General features: G+C 36.1%; 1 protein-coding gene across 5 annotated transcripts in view; it reads right to left on the bottom strand.

Annotated features, from left to right (window-relative positions):
* The window catches only part of AP3B1 (adaptor related protein complex 3 subunit beta 1), a 267105-nt gene that overhangs the window by 106652 nt on the left and 135337 nt on the right, over window positions 1-25116 (bottom strand). For all 5 annotated transcript variants that reach the window (XR_015248393.1, XM_086698262.1, XM_086698234.1 and 2 more), the window contains exons 14-15: window positions 22162-22271; window positions 10019-10195 (exon numbers count right to left, since the gene is read on the bottom strand). Coding sequence is in view for 4 of the 5 variants with exons in the window: in XM_086698262.1 (XP_086554388.1) it covers window positions 10019-10195; window positions 22162-22271 (287 nt within the window). In the remaining variant the exon portion in view is untranslated. The remainder of the gene's footprint in view (window positions 1-10018; window positions 10196-22161; window positions 22272-25116) is intronic.

Below are 25116 nucleotides of genomic sequence, written 5' to 3'. Positions count from 1 at the left end.
TCAAAGTATAGAAATGGTGTGGTAAACTCTTTTACAATAATAATTGGTTAAGATAATTGATTTGAATAGAAAGCAACCTTCTTGCAGTAACAATGTATTTAAAGAGCATTAACCTCGTTTCAAAAAAGTAGAACTATAAAAAATACAAGTGAAAAATGTTAATAGAGTTATTAGGAATTTGGTTACCAATAATTGCTATTCACTAATTAGTAGACCATGGTGGTTCAACTGCAAATGAGAAAAATTCATTTTTAAAGAAAATTAGCAAAATATTCACCAAATGAGGAATACAGCTCAAAAAAAGTATGGTATCCTGGACTGTGTTATTAACTTTCTGAGATAGCCTGGCAAATATACTAACCCTTAGTTATCTCAAATGCACAGTGAGAATTTACAACTAGGTTAACTCTCAAGTCCTTCTGAGTGGTGAGATTTAGAATATGCAACTAAAATAAAGAAAAAAATTAATGTGTTCATTGCAATGATTTTCAAAATTTTAATTTCAGCATAGTTAACACAGTGTTATATTAGTTTCAGATGTGCAATCTAGTGATTAATTTTTGTGAGCTATTGGAGTGATACATTTCTGATCCCCAAAATTAATTTTTAGAAAATTAAACTACCTCAATATATTAATAGACACTAATGAAAGGGAATTTTTAGGAATTAAAATTTTGTAATTTTTAAAGTATCCATTTATTGACTACAAAACTTGTTTTATTACACTGGTGGCCTTATAAAATAGTTCTATTAAAAATCCATTTTTGGGGCATCTGGGCGGCTCAGTCGGTTAGGCATTCCACGTGGGCTCAGGTCATGATCTCACAGCTCATGAGTTTGAGCCCTGCATTGTGATCTGTGCTGAGAGCTCAGAGCCTGGAGCCTGCTTCAGATTCTGTGTCTCCCTCTCTCTCTGCCCCTCCCCAACTTACACTCTGCCCCCCATTCTCTCTCTCTCTTCCTCCCTCTCAAACATAAACATTAAAAAATACTTTAAAAAATCCATTTTCAAAACTAAAATTCTTTTTTTCAAAACTAAAATTTTCTAAAAGATAAAAACCTATCTATATATAATGATGCATCAAAAACATAAGTAATTATTCACTATATGTTCATACACTTTAATCAGTTTCTAAGGTGTATCTACCTCTAATAATAAGTCATTGACATTTCTCTGAAGAACATATTTTTATATGGCTTTATTTTGAGCTTTTTAAAAAAAGTAAGATTGTCTAATAAATCTTTTTCAAAATTGAATTTTATGATCAATAATTACAAAACTGTTGACATTTTCAACGTACTCTTCTCTATAGACCATAATATTTGTAATGAAGAAAACACCCTCTTTACATTACACAATCTGGTAAGATTAAAGAAAATCCTGTTGAAAGAAGGATAGTCTCACCATGCTTTCTTTTTCATGTTGAAATCTGTAAATATGTTAAGCGCTGATATGTAACTTTTACCCCTCCATTCAATGAAACTTTTTTTTGATAATTATTTTTATGAGACAAAACTTTTAAATAATTCTCAGGGTGCCTGGGTGGCTCAGTTGATTGAGCGTCCAATTCTTGATTTTGCCTCAGGGTCAAGATCCCATGGTCTTATGATCGAGCCCCATGTTAGGTTCTGTGCAGACAGCATGGAGCCTGCTTAGGATTCTCTCTCTCCCTCTCTCTGCCCCTCTCCTGTTCACAAACACCCTCCCCCCAAATAAATAAACAAACATTAAAAATAAAAGATTCTTTCTTCCCTTCTGCTCCTATCCCCAATCAAGCTTTCTCTCTCTAAACTTAGAAAAAGAACACAACTTTTTAAGTAATTCTCTTTATACTTTTTAACATATTTCACCAAATTTAGAAAATGCAAAATCAACAGCATTTACAGCATTTTTGACAGAATAAACTTCCAAATGCTTTATTTTGATTCCATTTATGGCAAAATGGAACAAACATACAAAAGCTTTGAGTGAAAAAAATCAACCTAGTAATGAAATTAATCAATTTTCTATTTGAAAACTGGCATTGTTTAGGTCCTTTTTCTGCTAATGGAGCAAACACATTAATAGTTACTACTTCCTTCTTCATATGTAAAAAGAGAACTTGGAATAAAAAATGAAGAAAATTAATTTTTAAACAGTTATCTAAATGAGATCTTGTATCAAGAAAGCTATGTAAACATCTTTTGTACCTGTATGTATTTGTCATCTGGAGACACAATCTTCTTTTTTTTTTTTTTTTTTTAATGTTTATTTATTTTTGAGAAAGAGACAGAGCGTGAGCAGGGGAGGGGAGAGAGAGAGAGAGGGAGACACAGAATCTGAAGCAGGCTCCAGGCTTTGAGCTGTCAGCACAGAGCCCGACGCGGGGCTCAAACTCACCAACTGTGAGAACATGACCTGAGCCCGAAGTCAGTCACTAACTTACTGAGCCATCCAGGCGTCCCTGGAGACACAATCTTCTTAAAATAACTCTTAACTTCTTTTTAAAAATTAAAAATGTATTTAAATCCAAGTTAGTTAACATATAGTGTAATAATGATTTCAGGAGTAGAATTTAGTGATTTGTCACTTACATATAACACCCAGAGCTCATCCCTACAACTCAACTTTTTAAATAGATGCTGATCTTTTTTCAGTCCATTTTATCTTCTGGTCGTTGTGTGGTCGGTGACATCACTACAACTCTCACAGTGGCTGGTAAACACTGATAAACATTTTGTGCACAGTGAGTACTGAGAAAGAAAGTCAGTACTTCATTCTTCATTAAGTCTACACTTCCATCTTTAAGAAATGATTGCTGCTGGGTTTATAACAAGATAAAGAAAGAACTTCCCAATAATAAAATACATGGGCTTTAGATTTACGCTGCACAATAAATGACAGAAGTAGCGAAGTGAGAGTGTTCTGCCCACTCTCTAACGATCTATGGCAGGACCGTCTCTTGCACATAACTCTACAACCCACCTCAAACTTCCCATGTTTTCCTCTGACTCTCTCCACTGACAACTGACAGCTTCATGCTTTGCACAGGCCATGGCACAACCATACAAGTTGCCAGCGTGGCCAGCAGATGAAACACTTGCACGTATCTTACCACCAGTGAAAAACTGAAGAATTTAGCTCCTTGCCCTGTCAGGGCACACTGCATTTTACCAGCACACATTCTGCATGCCGCTCTAAAAAAGAGAAATTAAGCTACATCTCAAAAAGGTTGGAAAAACAAGGTCTTTCTGATTTAAACGTCTCACATAAGGAAATGAAATCTCTCAACGGGAACCCTCTTGCACTGTTGGTGGGAATGCAAACTGGTGCAACCACTCTGGAAAACAGTGTGGAGGTTCCTCAGAAAATTAAAAATAGACCTACCCTATGACCCAGCAATAGCACTGCTAGGAATTTACCCAAGGGATACAGGAGTACTGATGTATAGGGGCACCTGTACCCCAATGTTTATAGCAGCACTCTCAACAATAGCCAAATTATGGAAAGAGCCTAAATGTCCATCAACTGATGAATGGATAAAGAAATTGTGGTTTATATACACAATGGAATACTACGTGGCAATGAGAAAGAATGAAATATGGCCTTTTGTAGCAACGTGGATGGAACTGGAGAGTGTGATGCTAAGTGAAATAAGCCATACAGAGAAAGACAGATACCATATGGTTTCACTCTTATGTGGATCCTGAGAAACTTAACAGAAACCCATGGGGGAGGGGAAGGAAAAAAAAAAAAAAAAGAGGTTAGAGTGGGAGAGAGCCAAAGCATAGGAGACTTAAAAACTGAGAACAAACTGAGGGTTGATGGGTGGTGGGAGGGAGGGGAGGGTGGGTGATGGGTACTGAGGAGGGCACCTTTTGGGATGAGCACTGGGTGTTGTATGGAAACCAATTTGACAATAAATTTCATATATTGAAAAAAAATTATGAACACAAAAAAAAAAAAAAAAGAAAATGAAATCTCTCTTCATTGCACTTGTGTGTTACATGTCATTAGACAAAACCACAGCAGAGGTGAAAAGTACAATGTGGAGGTCTACGAACTTAGTCTGACCTAGTTTAACACAACTATTGATAAAAATGAAAAATGTGAGACAAATCCCAAACTAAATGAGACACAGAGGCAAGAGACATAAATGAGATCTGTTCCGGCCAACAGTTACAAAGAAAGTAAACAATGGTCAAGTAAATAATCATGGGTATTTTTTTTTTTAATTTTTTTTCAACGTTTATTTATTTTTGGGACAGAGAGAGACAGAGCATGAACGGAGGAGGGGCAGAGTGAGAGGGAGACACAGAATCGGAAACAGGCTCCAGGCTCTGAGCCATCAGCCCAGAGCCCGACGCGGGGCTCGAACTCACAGACCGTGAGATTGTGACCTGGCTGAAGTCGGACACTTAACCGACTGCGCCACCCAGGCGCCCCAATAATCATGGGTATTTAATACAATCAAAGACTCAATCCAAAACCAGACGGGACATTAAACAGTACTTTTAAAGAGGTTTTACTCATAAAATTATAAAAGAAAAAGAGAATAATACAGTGTACCCTTAATAAAAAAATATTAATATCTTATACACAGCTATTTGTTAAATTTTGATTTCAGGTTATTTTTTCTACTTAGATTTAAGGGACTATGAGCAGTAATAACTAACAGATAATGCTACCCAGACACTATACCTATTATATTCCTTTCAGAATGACTCTCAGTCACTGTAATATAGGAAAAATGAATTTTAGGGAATGCTGTATAAGTTTTTTAATCCATTATTAAAAAAAAAACTCAAAATATGGGCTTCATATTTCTACCTAAGCACTCTGACAAGTAATAAACAGATAAATATTTGCACAAACAATAGCTTTCTTCAAATATTTAGTAAGTCAGCACAAAATAGTAAAAAAGGTATCTTAAAATATACTACTAAAATCAGCTGAGATATATTTTTAATTTAAGGAAAATAAAAAAGTACACAGAATTCAGCATTTAGCATAGTGAAGATTAATATTGGTTCCACACAGCTGTTTTTCTGAAAAAGGAGGATACTGGTAATTGGTTTGGTAAATGAAAGAAAGCAACACAAAATTCTTAACCTAAACCAGAGGGAAATCTAAGCAGTACCAGTGTTCCATGTCATCAATTTCATCACTTCATGACTAACCAGGATTCTTTATGTGACTTGGATGAAATTTCATAAATTTAACAGTATTCATATTTTTGTCGACTTGAAAAGTATTCTGTAAGTTCTTTCTTTACAAGCTGTATTTACTCGAGTTTCTTAAAGCCAAAAAAAAATATATCCAAGAAAGGGTAGAGGTGTCACAGCACAGAGCCAGAGACCCTTTTGCTAAGTCATGTTAAAGAAGCTGGGGGCAGAGGTAGATTTCACCTAAGACCTGAATCACGGGACAAAAGAGAATTTGCTTTTAACTTCAGGAAGGATGCCCAAGATGTAACTGTGATTTATAAAATTTCTTACTAAGAACCAAGAAGTCTAAAAAGTAATACAAAGAAAAGGCAAATATTAAGGATACTCAATGAATCACTCTTTTCTAACAGCAGCAAAGCAGAAACCTGTCTCACAGAAAATCAGAGTTAATTAAAATGCATGAATTATATCTATACATGTCAGTATTTTAAAAACATGGTATTAGGTGAAAAAAGTAGGTTACAAAGTATACAAAAAAATACAGTATCTACCTATGCAAAATTGCAAAACCCACACAACAGTAACATAGTGTGTGAGCATATACTCATATACTAAAAATGTAAAAACACACATGACTGAACATACTACCATTATGACAGCAGCTACTTGCCACATTTCTTTAAAAAAGAATAACAATTATGGCAAAAACATTGAGTTAGTCTTAGCGGTATATATGTATTTATACTATTTTACACTTCCCTACAGGTTTGGGTTATTTCATAATTAAAACGAAAACATGACGGGCACCTGGGTGGCTCAGTCCGTTAAGTGTCCGACTTTGGCTCAGGTCATGATCTCACAAGTCTGTGAGTTCGATCCCTATGTCGGGCTCTGTGCTGACAGCTCAGAGCCTGGAGTCTGCTTTGGATTCTGTGCACCCCCTCTCTCTACCCCTCCCCCTCTCATGCTCTGTCTCGCTCTGTCTCTCAAAAATAAATAAATGTTAAAAAAAAAAAATTAGGGGCACCTGGGTGGTTCAGTCAGTTGAGTGTCCGAGTTTGGCTCGGGTCATGATCTTGCTCGTGGGTTCGAGCCCCATGTCAGGCTGACGGCTCAGAGCCTGGAACCTGCTTCGGATTCTATGTCTCCCTCCTTCTCTGTGCCTCCCCTGCTCACGTTCCCTCTCTCTCTCTCAAAATAGATAAACATTAAAAAAATGTTTTTAATTAAAAAAAAAGAAAACAGCTAAGTGAAACACTAAGCTATAATACTTACCACTACATTTAAAAGATTACAGGAAGTTAAAAAAAATGCACCCTTTATTCATTAATTTTTAGTTGCTATTAATCCCTTTAATAAACTCAGTTTTCTGTCTCAGACCTCAGTAGACTATTGCAAAGAAGTCATGCTCAGTCTTTACACTATGTCCTAAGAGTTGTAGAGCTTCAGCAACTTCAACTGCCCCTTGCCCCCTCTCCCATTCTTTCTTTTTTAATTAAATTAAATTAAGAAATTATAATAATTCCCAATTTACAAAGGATAAAACTAAGTCTTGGATAGGTTATATAATTTGTCCAAAATTATGTACCTAATAAGTGGCAAAACAGGATATGAAGCCAGACAATGTAATATTGGAGCCTATACGCTCAATCACTACCTGCCCTCCAGTAACTGACATCAAATAGTTCTATGGTAGTCATCACACACAGTTAATCTGCTTTCCAAATACAAACTTCCATCTGAAATAACTCAGAGTTAGAAAACTAAAGAAGCTTACTGAAGAAATCCACATATGGAGTTATAATTATAATGTAACAGTTAAAAAAAAACTATATGAACCAGCTTTATATATCTATACCTAAAAAGAAAAATATTAAAATGTTAAAGAGGAATATATAATACTAATCATAAACAAGATATTGATTTTTTTGATACTGTATTTTTCAGTTCTAAAAAACTTCCGTTTGAGTCTTTTGTATAATTATATTTCTCTGAGAATTCTTATCTTTTTATTCATGGTGGGTATATTTTCCTTTATATTGCTGACCTCACTTATAAAAAGCTGCTACAAAATGTTTGCTTGCAAATTCCAACATCTGGATCATCTCAGGGTTAGCTTCTGTTGTTTTTTCCAATTTTCTTGAAAAGTGATCACACTTCCCTGTGTGTGTGTGTGTGTGTGTATGTGTGATAAAACATATAATAATTACCGTCCTAACCACTTTTAACTGTGCAATTCATGCAGAATATTGTACAACCAATACCACCATCCATCTCCCAAAATTTTTATATCTTTGTAAATTGAAACTTCTGATTCCTCATATGTGGAATAATTTTGGATTGTATCTTGGAAATTACGAATGTTGTATTATAGAGGCCGTGGACATTGTTACACTCTTTGAGTACTGATTTTTGTTTATTTTAGCAGTTAACCTGGTCGAGTTCAAAGTGAAAACTTTGTCTCTTTGCTGCAGCTCAAATTTCAGTTCAGTTCCTTTATATTCAGCTGTGCTGCTCTGAATGCACCTTGAGCATGTGTGGTTCAGGGGTCAACCAAAATTCTTCACAGATCCTGAGGCTCCCCCACTATGGCTCTCTCCTTTCTATTATTCTTCCTTTACTTTCCAACATCTATAGTTTCCCTGAACTATGTTCTCTACTTCCTCAGGCCAGAAGGACCTTGGGTTTTCTTTTGGAGTTTTAGCACCTGTGTGTAGTGCCAACTGTAGCCCATCCTCTTGGATAAAAGCCATAAAAGTGGCAACATTCCCTCTGTGCCACTCTCTTCTTCCAAGTGTTAATTTCCCTCCAGGATCTTACTGCTTTTCTTCACTCTTCTGAGACTTTGGGCATTTATTTATTTTTTGTATTTTTTCCAGAGTTGTTCTCTGTGGAGGGTCAGTCCAGCAGGGGCTAACTCGACATACTGAAAGCAGACTGTTGACTTATTTGTAAATGAGTTTTCACACCAGGTAAAAATATTTTGAGGTATTAAAGAAGTTCATTACTCAATTATTCCTCAAGCCAACAAATGAACACAACATGCTCAATCTTATAAAAATTAACTTCGACATTTCCTATAACTAAATAATTCAATAACAATTCTGGGATGCTCACTAAGTTATTCCACAGGGAATTTAGATCGACAAATAAATGTCAGGACTTCATGGCAAACCAGTCCCTGGGCACTGCCACAGTTCAGTCTTTTTTTTTTATTTTTTTTTATTATTATTATTTTTTTTAATTTTTTTTTTCAACGTTTATTTATTTTTGGGACAGAGAGAGACAGAGCATGAACGGGGGAGGGGTTAGAGAGAGAGGGAGACACAGAATCGGAAACAGGCTCCAGGTTCTGAGCCATCAGCCCAGAGCCTGACGCGGGGCTCGAACTCACGGACCGCGAGATCGTGACCTGGCTGAAGTCGGACACTTAACCGACTGCGCCACCCAGGCGCCCCTACGGTTCAGTCTTAAAGATGGCTAAAATAAATTAAATACAGAACATAAATTTTTTACAGTTAGCCCAAAGAAATCATTTTAGTCTCTCTCTCTTATTCAACAGGTATGAAGCACACAATTTAAAAATGCTGTCAAGCGGATGGTGCTAAAAAGTGCCCTTTAATGCTTATTTTACCAATTCTCTCAACCCCCTTTTCTTAATGAGAGACTGAAGAGCACAACCCTAGAGACACTGTCATTCACCTATTTCTACATTTAATCATTTAAAAACAATGAGTTATACAAAAATATATGCGAAAATTTGGTATATTTTCAGGGTGCCTCAGTGGCTCAGTCAGTTAAGCGCCCAACTCTTGATTTCAGCTCAGGACATGATCCCAGGGTCGTGGGATTGAGCCCTACATCACAATCTACCCTGAGCTTGGAGCCTGTTTAAGATTCTCTCTATCTACCTCTGCCCCCCTCCCTTGCTCACACTCTGTATCTAAAATAATAAATGAATGAATGAATGAATGAATGAATGAAAAATTTGGTGCATTTTCTAAACATTAATATGCCTTCACGAGTTGGTGGTGAAGTCTATTTGTGTTTATCAGAAATATTATTCTAAAATATACAATAGAACAGTTCAGAAGTTGAGCTCCAAAACTTCATTTAACAATACAGCTCAAGAAAAAAACATCTGGTACAAGCTACGTTGTCTTCAAATTCAAAAGCTATGGAATATATTCTGTAATTCCTGAACAAATAGTACCACTTTCCATTGTTTCTTTATAGCTATAAAGAGGACCAAAAACAGAACCTTTATTTAGCTTTATAAGACATAACTACTTTTGGTCTTGATTAACATACTGATTTTGTACTAATTTTTTAATAACCTAGAAGCTAGATACATTTAGAGTAGCCAATTCCAGGTGTTATAATGACTTTTACAATACCACATGTATTTAGAGAACACAAGGAGTTCTCAGGCTAAGATGGCGTTTTTATCAATAAATAAGAAACTTGCAGCAAAGCTGTTTCATGACTCTCACCGCCCTTCTCATTCTATATGGCAAATCACTCCTTGTAAGTCCTTAGTCAAGAATCTTATCCTTCACAAAACGTTCTCTTATCTCTTACCTCCTTCCACTTCTGACTTGCAATAACTTTCTCCTCTGGAGTTCCACCATATCTTAACACCTCTATTACAGCACTTACCACACCTATTTCATCGTTTAGCTGTTTTTCTCGCCTTTTCCCTTGACTAGAATGTCATCTCTCTGCACCACTACCTTCTAACATAGAACCTTACAGACACAGACACCTAGTAATTGTGGAATGGACACACTAATGCATGAATAGACCTTGGGTGCTTCATCAAATTAAAGAAGAAAGTATCACTTAGGTAGACTAAGGTTTAGACTCTTACCTGTTTAGAGTTGGTTAAATACAATTTTGCTCCCAAATTTAAAATCTGCAATTTTACTAGATCATCTTCACTAGTGAAGCCTTTAGCCATCTTCCTCAAAACATCAGGGGCAATTTTAGGAACTCGTTCACAATTTTCTCCAATTAGCCAAAGAATACTTGCTCTAGCCACAGGAACCTAATATTAAAAGCAGATTATATAGTTACAAATAAGATAATCATACGCTCCTTAATGTTAACATAGAAAAGGTTTTAAATTTTTTTTTTTTCAACATTTATTTATTTTTGGGACAGAGAGAGACAGAGCATGAACGGGGGAGGGGCAGAGAGAGAGGGAGACACAGAATCGAAACAGGCTCCAGGCTCTGAGCCATCAGCCCAGAGCCTGACGCGGGGCTCGAACTCATGGACCGTGAGATCGTGACCTGGCTGAAGTCGGACGCTCAACCGACTGCGCCACCCAGGCGCCCCGAAAAGGTTTTAAATATTATAAAGGTTTTGCATCCATTCATGTAATGAATATCTAGGAAGTGCCCTTTCAGTTATGGATTTTCTTCAGTTATCAAAAAATAAACACCCAGGAAAATATCATTAAAGGTGCTTTTAGAGATAATGGCTTAGAAAAGATTAACAGAGAAAGAAAAAAAAATCATTGGTCTAGAGTCTTGATTCCGTCAGCGATGTGCAAGTTCTTGGGCCAAAGTTGGCTAGCCATGCCCATTTGTTTATGTATTATTGGTGTAGCTTTTGCACTACAATAGCAGAGGTAAGCACAATTGACCTCTGAACAATACAGGTTTGCACTGCAGAGGGTCCACTTATATGCAGATTTTTATTTCAATAAACACAGTATAGTGTTGTAAATGTATTTTCTTTTCATTATGATCTTCATAATAACATTTTTTCTCTAGCTTATTTTATTGTAAGAATTCAGTGTATAATACATGTAACAAAAAAAAAAATATGTGTTAATCAACTATTTATGTTATCGGTAAGGTTTTCGGTCAATAGTGGGCAATTAGCAGTTAAATTCCGGAGGAGTCAAAAGTTAAATCTGGATTTTTGACTGTAGGAGGGAGGGGTCGGCACCCCTAACCCCTGCATTGCTCGGGTGTCAACTGTTGTCACAACAAAAACCATAAAGCTGAAAATATTAACTATCTAGCAACTTACAGAAAAGGTTTGCTGACCTCTGCTCTAGGGCACTTATTAATAAATAATAAACCTCAAGGCCCATAAAAATCATCTTGAGTTCTTATTAAAACTACAGGGATTTGGTACGAGGTCCAAAATAACAGTTTTGTTGTGGGGCTCAGGAATCCACGTTTTATGAGGCATCATAGATGATTTCTGAGATAGGTGGTCTGCAAACCATGTTTTGAGAATCCAATGGTTAACGGAGAAAAAGGAATACATTCATTAAACACTATGATTCTAAATCAAAGCTGCTCTTGTCCTCTAAGTATCTGCACCCACAACCCTGGGAATATATAAAACTGACGAGATCATCAAGGTCTGCTTATAAAATCATGAATCCTGGTCTATTAGGGAGAAGATAAATTTGTCCAATGTTGCACTTTGGCATTGTATTTTTTTTTAATAAATTACATTTCAATATAATTTGTTTCTTAAAAAAACTGTTTTAGTACAAATTGGAAACCTTCCATCAGTACCATTAAGACCAACATTTTAGAGTATGCAAATTAGTTTTATTACTCTTTGTTTATATGTATCCTCCCTTACTCTAAAAGAGATTTGAAGGGGTATGTAAATTAGTTTCTGTGAACATTTTCACCTAGTACAGAAAATTTGTTTATAATAAATGAAAGAGCCAATGACTATCATTAAGAGGTAGCATCACAAGGAGAGATAATACTCTTCCTATGAAATCCGTTCCAATTCCTCAAATGAAGTCCTAATATTTTCACTATAGTTTCACAGCTGTACAAGGCACAACCATTAAAGAAGAAAGTGAGAATACAGCCCTTTGCACAACTTAAATTTTATCACAATATCCACCATCTCAAATTCTTCCAAAACATCCATTTTATGAAATAGTATAAAATTATTAAAACACTCCTAAGTTGGGTATTTCGCCGGAAGGGAAATAAGGTCATCCAAAAGCTTTAAAATCAAAGTATATATTTTCAAATACTATGACAATAATAGCATTATCTTGAAATTAATATTAGAATAAGTTTAGTAAAAAAGATGAAATCACAATACTCATGTAAGAAGTTTAAGTACCAAGAATAAATAATAAGTATAAAAGAAATGCTATTACAAATCTATTCATGAAGTATGACAAAAGTGATATCCTTACTGTACACTGATTTCTGGAAAGAAAGAGGCTATTTCTAATGTTCCAAAGGTTACACTGCATTAAGACCTTACTCCCAATCTATTATTTTAAATTGGGCTAAAGAACAGTAATTGAGTGGTACATTCAATTTTCTGGTATGAAGCAATTCAAGTTGCCTGCTTTGATGACAGGTACCTCTAAATAAGAATTTATGTGCAAATTCAGATTTCGGTTATGCTAGATTTACTTTTCTTAAATATTTTATTATACATTGCTGGTATAAAAATTAGAATTCTAGGACATATTCCAACCTACTACCCCACTTTAAGTAATTTTCTTCTGGTAACGCAGTTACAATTGTTTTTTGCATTAAAAAGACAATCCCAAAAGTTTTAAGAGATTCTGTATATTCCTATTCATTAATATACTAAGATTAAAATAATATTTAAACGCTGTAAACATTAATAATGCGCAATTTAAAACACAACTCTTTGGAAAAAAATGAAATCAATACATTCTAATGCTCACAATGAAAATCTCAAGATGGTGGTGTTAGAGGGCAGGGTAATAGAGGTTCGAGAATTAAGGTAATAAAATTTCCAAGGAAACATAAAAAACTTTGAAAACTTTTCCACAACAAGACATAATATCAATATAAATGTATTTATTCCAAATTTTTGGTGAGGGCAATTTTTTTTAAAAGCTTAGGAAATCAACAAACACACTGTTTTTGTGCATTTGGCTGGAATCAGAATCATAAGATTTTCAGATTCCAGTCATATCTTTCTCTTCCAGTTATGTTCCAGAACTCTCATTCATACATCACCGATACTATGATTCATGTATGTATCATAGTATCAATGGTCTTTCAAAGATTTAAAGCAACCAAAAAAAGAGCAAGATAGAAAATTAGTCACTTTTTGTTCTCCATGGTCTTCTCAACCACAGAATAAACAGGACACTGAACTAAAACCAAACTGATAATACACTCACACAAATGCTCTGATTATTAACCTCTGCTTTTTCAATATTTCAAAGACAAGCTGGATTGTAAATGACTTTGATTCTTTATTCTGAATGCCCTGAACAAGTGCTTAAGTGCACTTTTTAAACCTTCTACGAGAAGGCAGTTTCCACTGCCATTTTAACTCAGTAACTTAGCTGGAAAAACAAATAATGATTCCTAGCTGACCACAGCAGTTACAGAAAGGCATCTAGAATGATTTTACAGATCACTTTGTAAGCAGTTCAATTTAAAAGCTATTGTGTTTCGACTCTAGCCACTGCACAATGCAACAGTGTAAAATAAATCCTGCAAAAACATCAATTTTATGTATCTAAATTTGTCAAAGGCAAAATCAGTAGATATCTAAACAAACTGCAGACAAATAGCAAATGAGATCCAATAATCTGTATCAGGACTCAGTAGGCATTAATACTTTAGTATGAATTAAGTTGGGGCAGCAGGGCAAGTGTAGTTACCTTGTGACATGGCAGGCATTCAGTGAGGCACCAGGGCACTGAGTACATAAAGTACTATTTCAAAATTACTCAGTAGTCTTCACAAAATAACATCTTTTAATTATTCTTTTATGATATTAACTCATCTGTCCCATTAAATACTATGTGTAACTCTGGTTCAACAATCTTCACGTAGCATGCATTTTATTCTGGAAGGACTTTGCTCCAAAAGCAGTATTTAATGCACACAAAGGATATTCCAAAGAATAAAATATTCACAATCAGAATATATAAGTTGACTGCACTACAGATCTATATCTTATTCAATTTGAATTTAAAAGTAGAATTAATTTAAATTTTAGTGTTCATGTGTTTAGCTAGGTCACTTAATAAATAGCAAATGGGATCTAAGTCTTGAATACAACAAAATCCAAGTTTCTTTTTTAAAAAAATTACATAGCCAACATCTACTGAGTTCTCACCATGTGTCTGCACTATTTTTAAGACTTTACCTGTTTTCTGGCACAAAAACAGACACTCAGATCAATGGAACAGAACAGAGAACCCAGAAATGGACCCACAAATGTATGGCCAACTAATCTTTGACAAAGCAGGAAAGAATATCCAATGGAATAAAAACAGTCTCTTCAGCAAGTGGTGCTGGGAAAAATGGACAGTGACACACAGAAGAATGAACCTGGACCACTCTCTTACACCATACACAAAAATAAACTCAAAATGGATGAAAGACCTAAATGTAACACAGGAAGCCATCAAAATCCTTGAGGAGAAAGCAGGCAAAAACCTCTTTGATCTTGGCCACAGCAACTTCTTACTCAACACATCTCCGGAGGCAAGGGAAACAAAAGTAAAAATGAACTATTGGGACCTCATCAAAATAAAAAGCTTCTGTACAGTGAAGGAAACAATCAGCAAAACTAAAAGGCAACCAACAGAATGGGAGAATATTTGCAAATTAACTATCAGATACAGAGTTAGAATCCAAAATCTGTAAAGAACTTATCGAACTCAACACCCAAAAAACAAATGATCCAGTGAAGAAATGGGCAAAAGACATGAATAGACACTTCTCCAAAGAAGACATCCAGATGGCCAACTGAAACATGAAAAAATGCTCAACACCATTCATCATCAGGGAAATACGAATCAAAACCACAATGAGATATACCACCTTACACCTGTCAGAATGGCTAACATTAACAATTCAGGCAACAACAGATGTTGGCAAGGATGCGGAGAAAGAGGATCTCTTTTGCATTGTTGGTAGCAATGCAAGCTGATGCAGCCACTCTGGAAAACACTACGGAGGTTCCTCAAAAAACTAAAAATAGAACTCCCCTACGACCCAGCAATTGCACTACTAGGCATGTATCCAAGGGATACAGGTGTGCTGTTTCGAAGGGACACATACACCCCCATGTTTATAGCAGCGCTATCAACCATAGCCAAAGTATGGAAAGAGCCCAAATGTCCATCGATGGATAAATGTACAAAGAAGATGTGGTATATATATATATATAATGGAGTATTACTCAGCAATCAAAAAGAATGAAATCTTGCCATTTGCAACTACAGAGATGGAACTGGAGGGTATTATGCTAAGCGAAATTAGAGAAAGACAAATATCATATGACTTCACTCATATGAGGACTTTAAGACACAGAGCTGATGAACATAAGGGAAGGGAAGCAAAAATACTATAAAAACAGGGAGGGGGACAAAACATAAGAGACAAATATGGAGAACAAACAGAGGGTTACTGGAGGGGTTGTGGGAGGGGGGATGGGCTAAATGGCTAAGGGGCATTAAGGAATCTACTCCTGAAATCATTGCTGCACTATATGATAACTAATTTGGATGTAAATTAAAAAATAAAATTAAACATACATACATACATAAATACAAGACTTTACCTGTTTTCTTTTTTTTTTTTTTTTTAATTTTTTTTTTCAACGTTTATTTATTTTTGGGACAGAGAGAGACAGAGCATGAATGGGGGAGGGGCAGAGAGAGAGGGAGACACAGAATCGGAAACAGGCTCCAGGCTCTGAGCCATCAGCCCAGAGCCCGACGCGGGGCTCGAACTCACGGACCGCGAGATCGTGACCTGGCTGAAGTCGGACGCTCAACCGACTGCGCCACCCAGGCGCCCCAAGACTTTACCTGTTTTCTCAGTCTGTTATCATAAAAACCTTAGAAAGCAAGATGTACCATTATTCCCACTTGATATACGAGGAAACAGAGCACAAAGGAGTTAAGAAACTTGCCCAACATCTTACAGTTCGTCAGTGGTAGAACTAAGACCAGAAGTCCAAATAAAACCTGGAATCCACAGTTCACCATAGCCATTGGGCAGAGACAAAACAAGTGTACTATACCAGGAAAAATACCAGCCAGCAAAACAAGAAGACTGGTTCTGGTCCTAGACTGATCATGTATATCATGGAGACAGATAACTTCACAACAGTGGGCCTCATTTACTCATTCATCAAACGAAGTATTCCCCCTTTGGCCATGTCCTTTGGCCACAGTGTACAATGGCTCCCTTATAGGCTAGATGTAGGTTTGTCATATGTGGCCTTTATTATGTTGAGGTATGTTCCTTCTACAACCAGTATGTTAAAGGTTTTGATGTGCTTTTTATCTTTCACCTTATTGCTGTGATATATTATATTTATTGATTTGCATGTATGAAACCAGTTTGCATCCTAGGGATAAATCCCATTTGGTCATGACGTATAATCCTTTTGATGTGTTCTTGGAGCGCCTGGGTGGCTCAGTCAGTTGAGTGTCCGACTTCGGCTCAGGTCATGATCTCGTATTTCTTGAGTTTGAGCCCAGCATCGGTCTCTGTGCTGATGGCTCAGAACCTGGAGCCTGCTTCAGATTAAGTGTCTCCCTCTCTCTCTCTGCCCCTCCCCCATTCACACTGTCTCTCAAAAATAAACATTAAAAAAAATTTTTTAAAATGTGTTCTTGAATTCAAGGTGCTAATATTTTGTTGTAATTTTTCATCTATATTTATCATGGATATTAATCAATAGCTTTCTTTTCTTGTGGGATCCTTACTTGCTGTTTCTTAACCTTTTTTCATATCTTTTCAAAGAATCAGCTCGGTTTTACTGATCCTTTCTATTATTTTTCTGGTCTCTATTTCACTTATTTCTGCTGTGATCCTTCTTATTTTCTTTCTTCCATGAGCTTTGGGGTTTATTTTGTTCTTTTTCTAGTTCTTTGAGATGTAAAGTTAGGTTGTTTTTTGAGATCTGCTTTCTTTCTTTTTTCTTTTTTTTTTAGGTTTTAACCACTTCTGGAAGTTTTATCTTTTTTTTCCTTTATTCTTTTTAATTTTATTTTTTAAAATTTACATCTATTATTTTTCTGGTCTCTATTTCACTTATTTCTGCTGTGATCCTTCTTATTTTCTTTCTTCCATGAGCTTTGGGGTTTATTTTGTTCTTTTTCTAGTTCTTTGAGATGTAAAGTTAGGTTGTTTTTTGAGATCTGCTTTCTTTCTTCTTTTTTTTTTAGGTTTTAACCACTTCTGGAAGTTTTATCTTTTTTTTCCTTTATTCTTTTTAATTTTATTTTTTAAAATTTACATCCAAATTAGTTAGCATATAGTGCAACAATGATTTCAGGAGTAGATTCCTTAGTGCCCCTTACCCATTTAGGCCATCCCCCTCCCATAAGCCCTCCCGTAACCCTCAGTTTGTTCTCCACAGTTATGTCTCTTCTATTTTGTCCCCCTCCCTGTTTTTATATTATTTTTGTTTCCCTTCCCTTATGTTCATCTGTTTTGTTTCAAAGTCCTCATAAGAGTGAAGTCATATGATTTTTGTCTTTCTCTGACTAATTTCACTTAGCATAATACCCTCCAGTTCCATCCATGTAGTTGCAAATAGCAAGATTTCATTCTTTTTGATTACCGAGTAATACTCCATTGTGTGTGTGTGTGTGTGTGTGTGTGTGTGTGTGTGTGTGTACCACATCTTCTTTATCCATCCATCCATCGATGGACATTTGGGCTCCTTCCATACTTTGGTTATTGCTGATAGTGCTGCTATAAACATGGGGGTGCATGTGTCCCTTTGAAACAGCACATCTGTATCCCGTGGATAAATGCCTAGTAGTGCAGTTGCTGGGTTGTAGGGTAGCTCTATTTTTAGTTTTTTGGGGGAACCTCCATAGTGTTTTCCAGAGTGGCTGCACCAGCTTGCATTCCCAGAGATCTGATTTCTTAATATGTGTGTTCATTGGTATAATCTTTACTCTACAATTGCTATAAAGTTTCAAACCACTTTTGCTGCATACCATAATATTTGATACATTGTATTTTCATTTTCACTTGTTTCAAGATAATTTTTTCCTTCTGATTTCCTCTTTGACTCAATGGTTGTTTCAAAGTGTGCTGTTTAGTTTCCATATATTTGTAGATCTTTTCACCTTCCTCTTATTTTTTATTTCTGGCTTCATACCACTGTGGTCAGAAAAGACAGCTGCTATGATTTTAAGCTTCTTAAATTTGCAAATATCAAAGCTACTCTCTTAACCCCTACACCTCTCATACACAATCTATGAGAAGTCCTGGCTTTGATAACTGGAATCAATATTAAGAGTAGATACAAAGACAAAGGCACTCTCTGGTGAGAAATGTGGTGGGAGCTCAGATGCTAACACATTTCTGTGAGTCTTACTCTTAGCTTTAAAATAATTATATAACTGCCTTGCAAGCTTTACTAACACCTTGAGGGGAAAGAAAATTTCACCACCAGAGATATTAAAAATTGGTCCTGATAGGCTCCAAAACTTGCCTTAAACCACACAAATATGACCCCTCTTAAGAACATCAGAGTATGTATCACCCCAACTTCAAAGAAAAAAATAATACATTTCCCCCAAACTACAACTCCGTTAGTTACAGAACATTAGTTTTTAACTTTAACCAATAATGAAGGGACACAATTGAGAAGAGTTTGAAGAAAAACCAGACAGAAGCCATGGAGAATGTTTCAAAAGGGAAGAAGCAGTATATGAAGTCAAATGTTAACAAAAGATCATGAAAGACACATGAACAGCAAATTATCCACTGGGTTTAATAAGAAAACAGTGAGTGACCCTGGCAAAGGCAGTATTAGTGGACTAGTGGGGAGGCAAAATCAGACTGTGACAGACTGAGGAGTGAGTTTTAGATCAGGAAATAAAATTCTTTTCAAGTAATTCTTCAAAAAAACCCTTCAGTTTTAAAGGTAGAAGGGAATGACATAAGACCTAATAATAATGCCAGCAGACACTTATGTAGTACCTATGTGCCAGAAACATCCTTAAGAGCTTTACATATATTAACTAATATAATATTTATAAAATATGAGAGGTTGTCTTTTTTTTTTCCACTATCATTTCACAGATGGTTAAAGTATAGAAGTTTTAATGGAAAAACACAGAGATGGTAAGTGGTGGAGCCAAGATTAATATTTGGTTTTAATTCTTTAAGTACAATTTTATGATTTATAGAAAACTTGGAAGAAAAATAAACAGAGGTTTTGAGTACTCTTCACACAGATTCCCCAAATGTTATCAGCTTACTATATATTTGCTTTACTTTTCCATACATACACAGATATTTTGTTTTCTAAATTGATAACAAGTTGTAGGCTTGCCCTTAAACACCAAAATACTTCGGTGCAAACTTCATAATAAAAGGAATGCTCTTACATTACTACAGTAAAATGATTTAAAAATTAGGAATTTAAACAGTGAACCAATACTCTTATCTAATCTACAGATCTTATTGAAATTTTTCCATTTTTCCCTACCAAGTCCCTTATAGCAAAAGAAAATTAAAAATATGTGTAGTATTAAGTTGTCATATCCTTTTAATCTCTTTTAATGTGAAAAAGGTCCTGAACTTTTCTTTATATTTCATGATACTGGCATTTTTAATGAGTGCAAGCCAGTTATTTTGTAGTATACCTTCATCTGAGTTTGTCTCATGTTTCCTCTTGACTGTATCCAAGTTATTCATTTTTGGCAGAAATGCAACAGACCTGAAGCTGAGTTCTATTCAGTAGGTCATATCAGAAGGTACTTGATCCCATTGCTGGCAATGTTAACTATGTTCATTTGGTTCATGCAGCACCTGTCAAGTTTCTCCATTGTGAAAGTCAAAAGTCATTAACTTATGCTTCATAATGAAGTATCTTATGAGGGTATACTTTGAGACTGTACAGATATCCTCTTACTACTCAAACTTTCACCCCCTAGTTTTTAGCATTGCTTGATGATTCCTACCTGAATCAATTATTGTTGTGATAGCTTGCAAATGGTGACATTCCAATTCCATCATGCCTTTCATATTTATTAGTTGTTTTGCATTGTAAGAAAGAGCTTCCCTTTCTCTCATTCATTCATTCATTCATTCATTCCAGTGTGGACTCAAGAGAGTCTTACCCTATTCAATAGGCCATAATTCTTTTACTGTAGTTTATTTTGTTGTTCAAATTGACCAGTGACAACCCCTTCCAGCTGGCTCTTTGTCTTTTTGACATATCTCTATCATTCTGTGAGCATTTCCTTGCTTTTTAAAGCCCAACAATATGTTCCAAGATCATCTTGCTCTTCCCTTGCCCTAGTTCTGAAACCAGTCATTTCTCTAAGCAGCCCTGGTTTCCTTTGAGTGGTGAATGGAATTTAAAAACCAAGGTCTACCATAAAAAAGGAATGCAGTACTACATTCTAGAACATGCACAAACCTTGAAAATATGCTAAGTTAAAGAAGCTAGACACAAAAGGCCACTTGATATATGATTCCATTTATATGAAATATCCAGAATAAGCAAATCCATAGAGACAAAGTAGATTACTTTGTCAAGAGCTACAGTAAAGGGAGAATCAGGAGTTTGAGCCATGGGATTCTTTTTTTATTATTATTTTTTATTTTTTAAAATTTACATCCAAATTAGTTAGCATATAGTGCAACAATGATTTCAGGAGTAGATTCCTTAATGCCCCTTGGCCATAATTTAGCCCATCCCCCCTCCCACAACCCCTCCAGTAACTCTCAGTTTGTTCTCCATATTTATAAGTCTCTTCTGTTTTGTCCCCCTCCCTGTTTTTATATTATTTTTGTTCCCCTTCCCTTATGTTCATCTGTTTTGTTTCAAAGTCCTCATATGAGTGAAGTCATATGATTTTTGTCTTTCTCTGACTAATTTCACTTAGCATAATAACCTCCAGTTCCATCCATGTAGTTGCAAATGGCAAGATTTCATTCTTTTTGATTGCCGAGTAATACTCCATTGGATGGGTGTGTGTGTGTGTGTGTGTGTGTGTGTGTGTGTGTGTGTGTGTGTACACACACACACACACACACACACACACACACACACACCCCATCTTCTTTATCCATCCATCCATCCATCCATCCATCCATCCATCCATCCATCAATGGACATTTGGGCTCTTTCCATACTTTGGCTATTGTTGATAGTGCTGCTATAAACATGGGGGTGCACATGTCCCTTTGAAACAGCACATCTGTATCCCGTGGATAAATGCCTAATAGTGCAGCTGCTGGGTTGTAGGGTAGTTCTATTTTTAGTTTTTTGAGGAACCTCCATATTGTTTTCCAGAGTGGCTGCACCAGCTTGCATTCCCACCAACAATGCAAAAGAGATCCTCTTTCTCTGCATCCTCACCAACATCTGTTGTTGCCTGAGTTGTTAATGTTAGCCATTCTGACAGGTGTGATAAGGTGGTATCTCATTGTGGTTTTGATTTGTATTTCCATGGGATTCTTTTATTAGAATGATGAAAACACACTGGAATTACACAGGAATGATGATTGCACCATCTTATGAATATACCAAAACCCACTAAATTATATGAGTGAATTTTATGGTATAAAATTATATCTCAATTAAAAAAACAAAACCAGATCTGGGCACTAGCTGTGCTCATTTGTATTCGAGTATTATGCATGTAGGCCCTCTCAAAGGACAATTTAAGAAATACATGTTTGTATACCCAATATATGCATTCATATCTATACATATAAACGTGTGTAGACACATACACACATGCATTTAAACACTCACATACATCTAGAATATAAAAACCTATGAAGTTTACACTGCTATCTCCAATTCCAATCTAACACTACAGCATTTATTGCATCCTTCCCCTTTTTCAGATTTGTAATTCCCTTCCACAACAGTGTCAAATCTTAGAAGCAGGATGTGAATCCAGATAGTTAAGGTTTCTTAGCCACTATACATTAAGATGTCCATTTATTTTAACACTATAATTTACTGACAAATATCTAGTTAAAATTCAGGAAAGATCTCTTAACTGGTACTCACAGTGATACTGTCCAAGAGTTTAGCCATATGTTTAATAATTTCACCATGTTGTGCAGGTTGCATTTGCAGTAATTTCTTAATAACAACCACACTTTCAGCAACAACTATTTCTGAAAAAGACAGAGATCATTCATATTACATACGTGTAATGCAATTCAAATGCAATATTCTTGGTCAAATGTAAATTTAAATTAACAAAATATTATACGTGTCTTAATGACGAGGTGAAAACTATAACCAGGAATAAATTTCCAAATTTTGGGGGTTCACACTGTTTTAAGCAGAAGAGTACACTTAAATTTCTAATCTCTGCTGTTGCCTCCTAGCTTCTGATACCCCTTTTCAATACCTGCCTCTTTGAGTCAAAAAAGGAAAGTGAGGTTCAATTTTGGTACACACCATAATGTTCAAGTGTCTGGTTTTTAACTATAGCTTTCAAATACTTGATTTGTACCACAGTGTGGTAATTAAGTAGTTATACAGTTCTTTGATTCCTATCAATTATAAAGTGGTAATCACCTACAATCTAAGTAACTTTTTTCCAATTCTAAAGAAAACAGCAAACTTTTTAAAAACAAAAATTCCTTAAGTGGTCTGTCCAGACAAGTGAGTAGTAAGGATCATCAGTAGTAAGAAAGGTGTTACTATAGAAATAACAGACTTCAAAGCCAGAAAGAGTAGGTTTGTGCACTGGAATGTCTCCATTTGTTGCATGAATCCACTGTCTGCCTTTCGTGACCTACTGTGTGCCCACAGAGGTTGACCTCTGTGGACTGCATCAACCAGACTCCCTTACCCCTGGCTTCCAGCTGTGTTTAGCTGACAGAAAGCACCAGCAGGAGATCAAGGGCAGAAGGAGAGCGTATTTGCTATCCTTGCTCTCTCTACTGCAAGGCCTCCCTTGGCAGTGCATGCATTCCTCTTCGGAGAGTTTCAGTTCCTGGAAGTGGCTCTCTCCTGCTGAGTCTGGTTGCCCCTTCCCTTCAATTCTAGATCTGATAAAGGGGCTTCCCACTGTTGCTAGCCTGTTAGCTCCAGCGTGTTACGTCCTACCTTCTTGGTTTCCCTTAATCCTGCCCACACCTTATAGGTAGTTCCTTCATTAAATTCTCTTCAATCGTTCCTTTTAAGTGTGCCATCTGTTTCTTGCCAGGGCCTTACTAATATAATAATTGGCAGTGGGAGTGGCTCCAAGGAAGCAGATCCTCAAACGGATTCTGAGACTCAGTTATCAAACTTAAGTGGCTAATCACTGGTCCAGAGTTGCATTTATGGTGGCACCAGCAGAGAATTGTTGTTGAACTAGCCAGAGCACCTGAACTTATGGAATGAACCTTGCATAAACAATTATTAATGCTACTGATGCCAAAAAAATAAGTCAACAATGCCTTCACTTATTACTTTGACATTTTTTATTAACAGGGCTTCATGGATATTAGAGCTTCCCTTGGCATACACTACAAAGATTTATTTCAATATCATACTGAAAATACCAAGATTTGTGTTTATTATTTTCCCTGAAATATATTTTCTTATCTAGCTCCCTTTAAGAATGTAAGTGAAATTTTTACCATTCTAATCATTATTAAATATACATATTTCAAACTATATATACCTTTTTCTCCAGTGGAATGATAAATCAGTGTTTATACAATGCTTCAGTTTACAAAATGATGTATTTCTTTCTCTACTCACGGTAACATATGGTAGGTATCTTATTATCATTATTTTAAAGATGAAGAGAGAAATGGACTAGAATTACATGACTTTGTCCAGAATTCGAACTCAGAACACGAATGTACAATTTTACCTCAAAATTCTAAGTTACTACATACAGCTATTACTTTTATAAAGACCACTGCTTTGAGCTTTGATGCATACAAAGATTAAGATCCTGCTCTTGTCAAACTTACATTCTAGTAAGAAAATTTAAATGGTTATATAAGTAATTACGATGCAAAGTAAAATATAGTAAATGTGGTTTTAAGAATCTACAGTATAAAAATTTATATTTTTAAAATATAGCAAAACTAGACTAAGAAAAAATATTGTAGGGGCGCCTGGGTGGCTTGCTCGGTTGAGCGTCCGACTTTGGCTCAGGTCATGATCTCGCAGTCCGTGAGTTCGAGCCCCGCATCGGGCTCTGTGCTGACAGCTCAGAGCCTGGAGCCTGTTTCGGATTCTGTGTCTCCCTCTCTCTCTCTGCCCCTCCCCTGTTCATGCTCTGTCTCTCTCTGTGTCAAAAATAAATAAACGTTAAAAAAAAAAAAAAAGAAAAAATATTGTATAACTTTAATTATCCACATGCAGAGGCAGGATTGGCCACAGTTGAAATATATATTTGGCATCATTTACCTTTCATGCTGTATTACTTTCCTATTACCACAAACTTAAAGGCTTAAAACAATACACATTTAGCATCTTACAGTTCCGGAGTCAGGAGTTAACAGTTTAGCCCTTATGGGGCTAAAAGCAAGGTGTCAACAGGACCATCTCTATGTGGGTTCTAGGAGAAAATCCATTTTTTGCCTTCTTCCAACCTCTACAGACTGTATGCATTCCTTGGCTCAAGGCCCCATTCCAGCAATGGCATCACTTACAATCTCTGCTTCTGAAATCTGACTTTGTTGACCTTCCTCCTTCCCTTAAGAGGACCCTTTTGACCTCCATCTCAAGAATCTTAATCTCGGAAAAGTCCCTTCTGCCAGGTAAGGTAAGGATATTCACAGGTTCTGGGCATAAGGACCCGGACATCTATGTGGGAGGCAAGATTCTGTCTACTCCATGTGCCTTCTTATCCCTTCCTGTAATCACACCATACTCTTCCTTGATACTATCTCCTGTTTTTCAAAGATTCCAGGACTGTGGTGCTGCTCTATCCAAAGCACAAAATGATCCTGTGTTCTCACCTTTCCAAGCTTCTTCCTTGTCCTTAACAAAACTTAATGGCCCTTA

The sequence above is a fragment of the Puma concolor genome, chromosome A1 (assembly GCF_028749965.1).
Source record: "Puma concolor isolate L17-30 chromosome A1, mPumCon1.1.hap2, whole genome shotgun sequence".
Lineage (NCBI taxonomy): Eukaryota > Metazoa > Chordata > Mammalia > Carnivora > Felidae > Puma > Puma concolor.
This window is presented reverse-complemented; position numbering and strand designations above follow the sequence as displayed.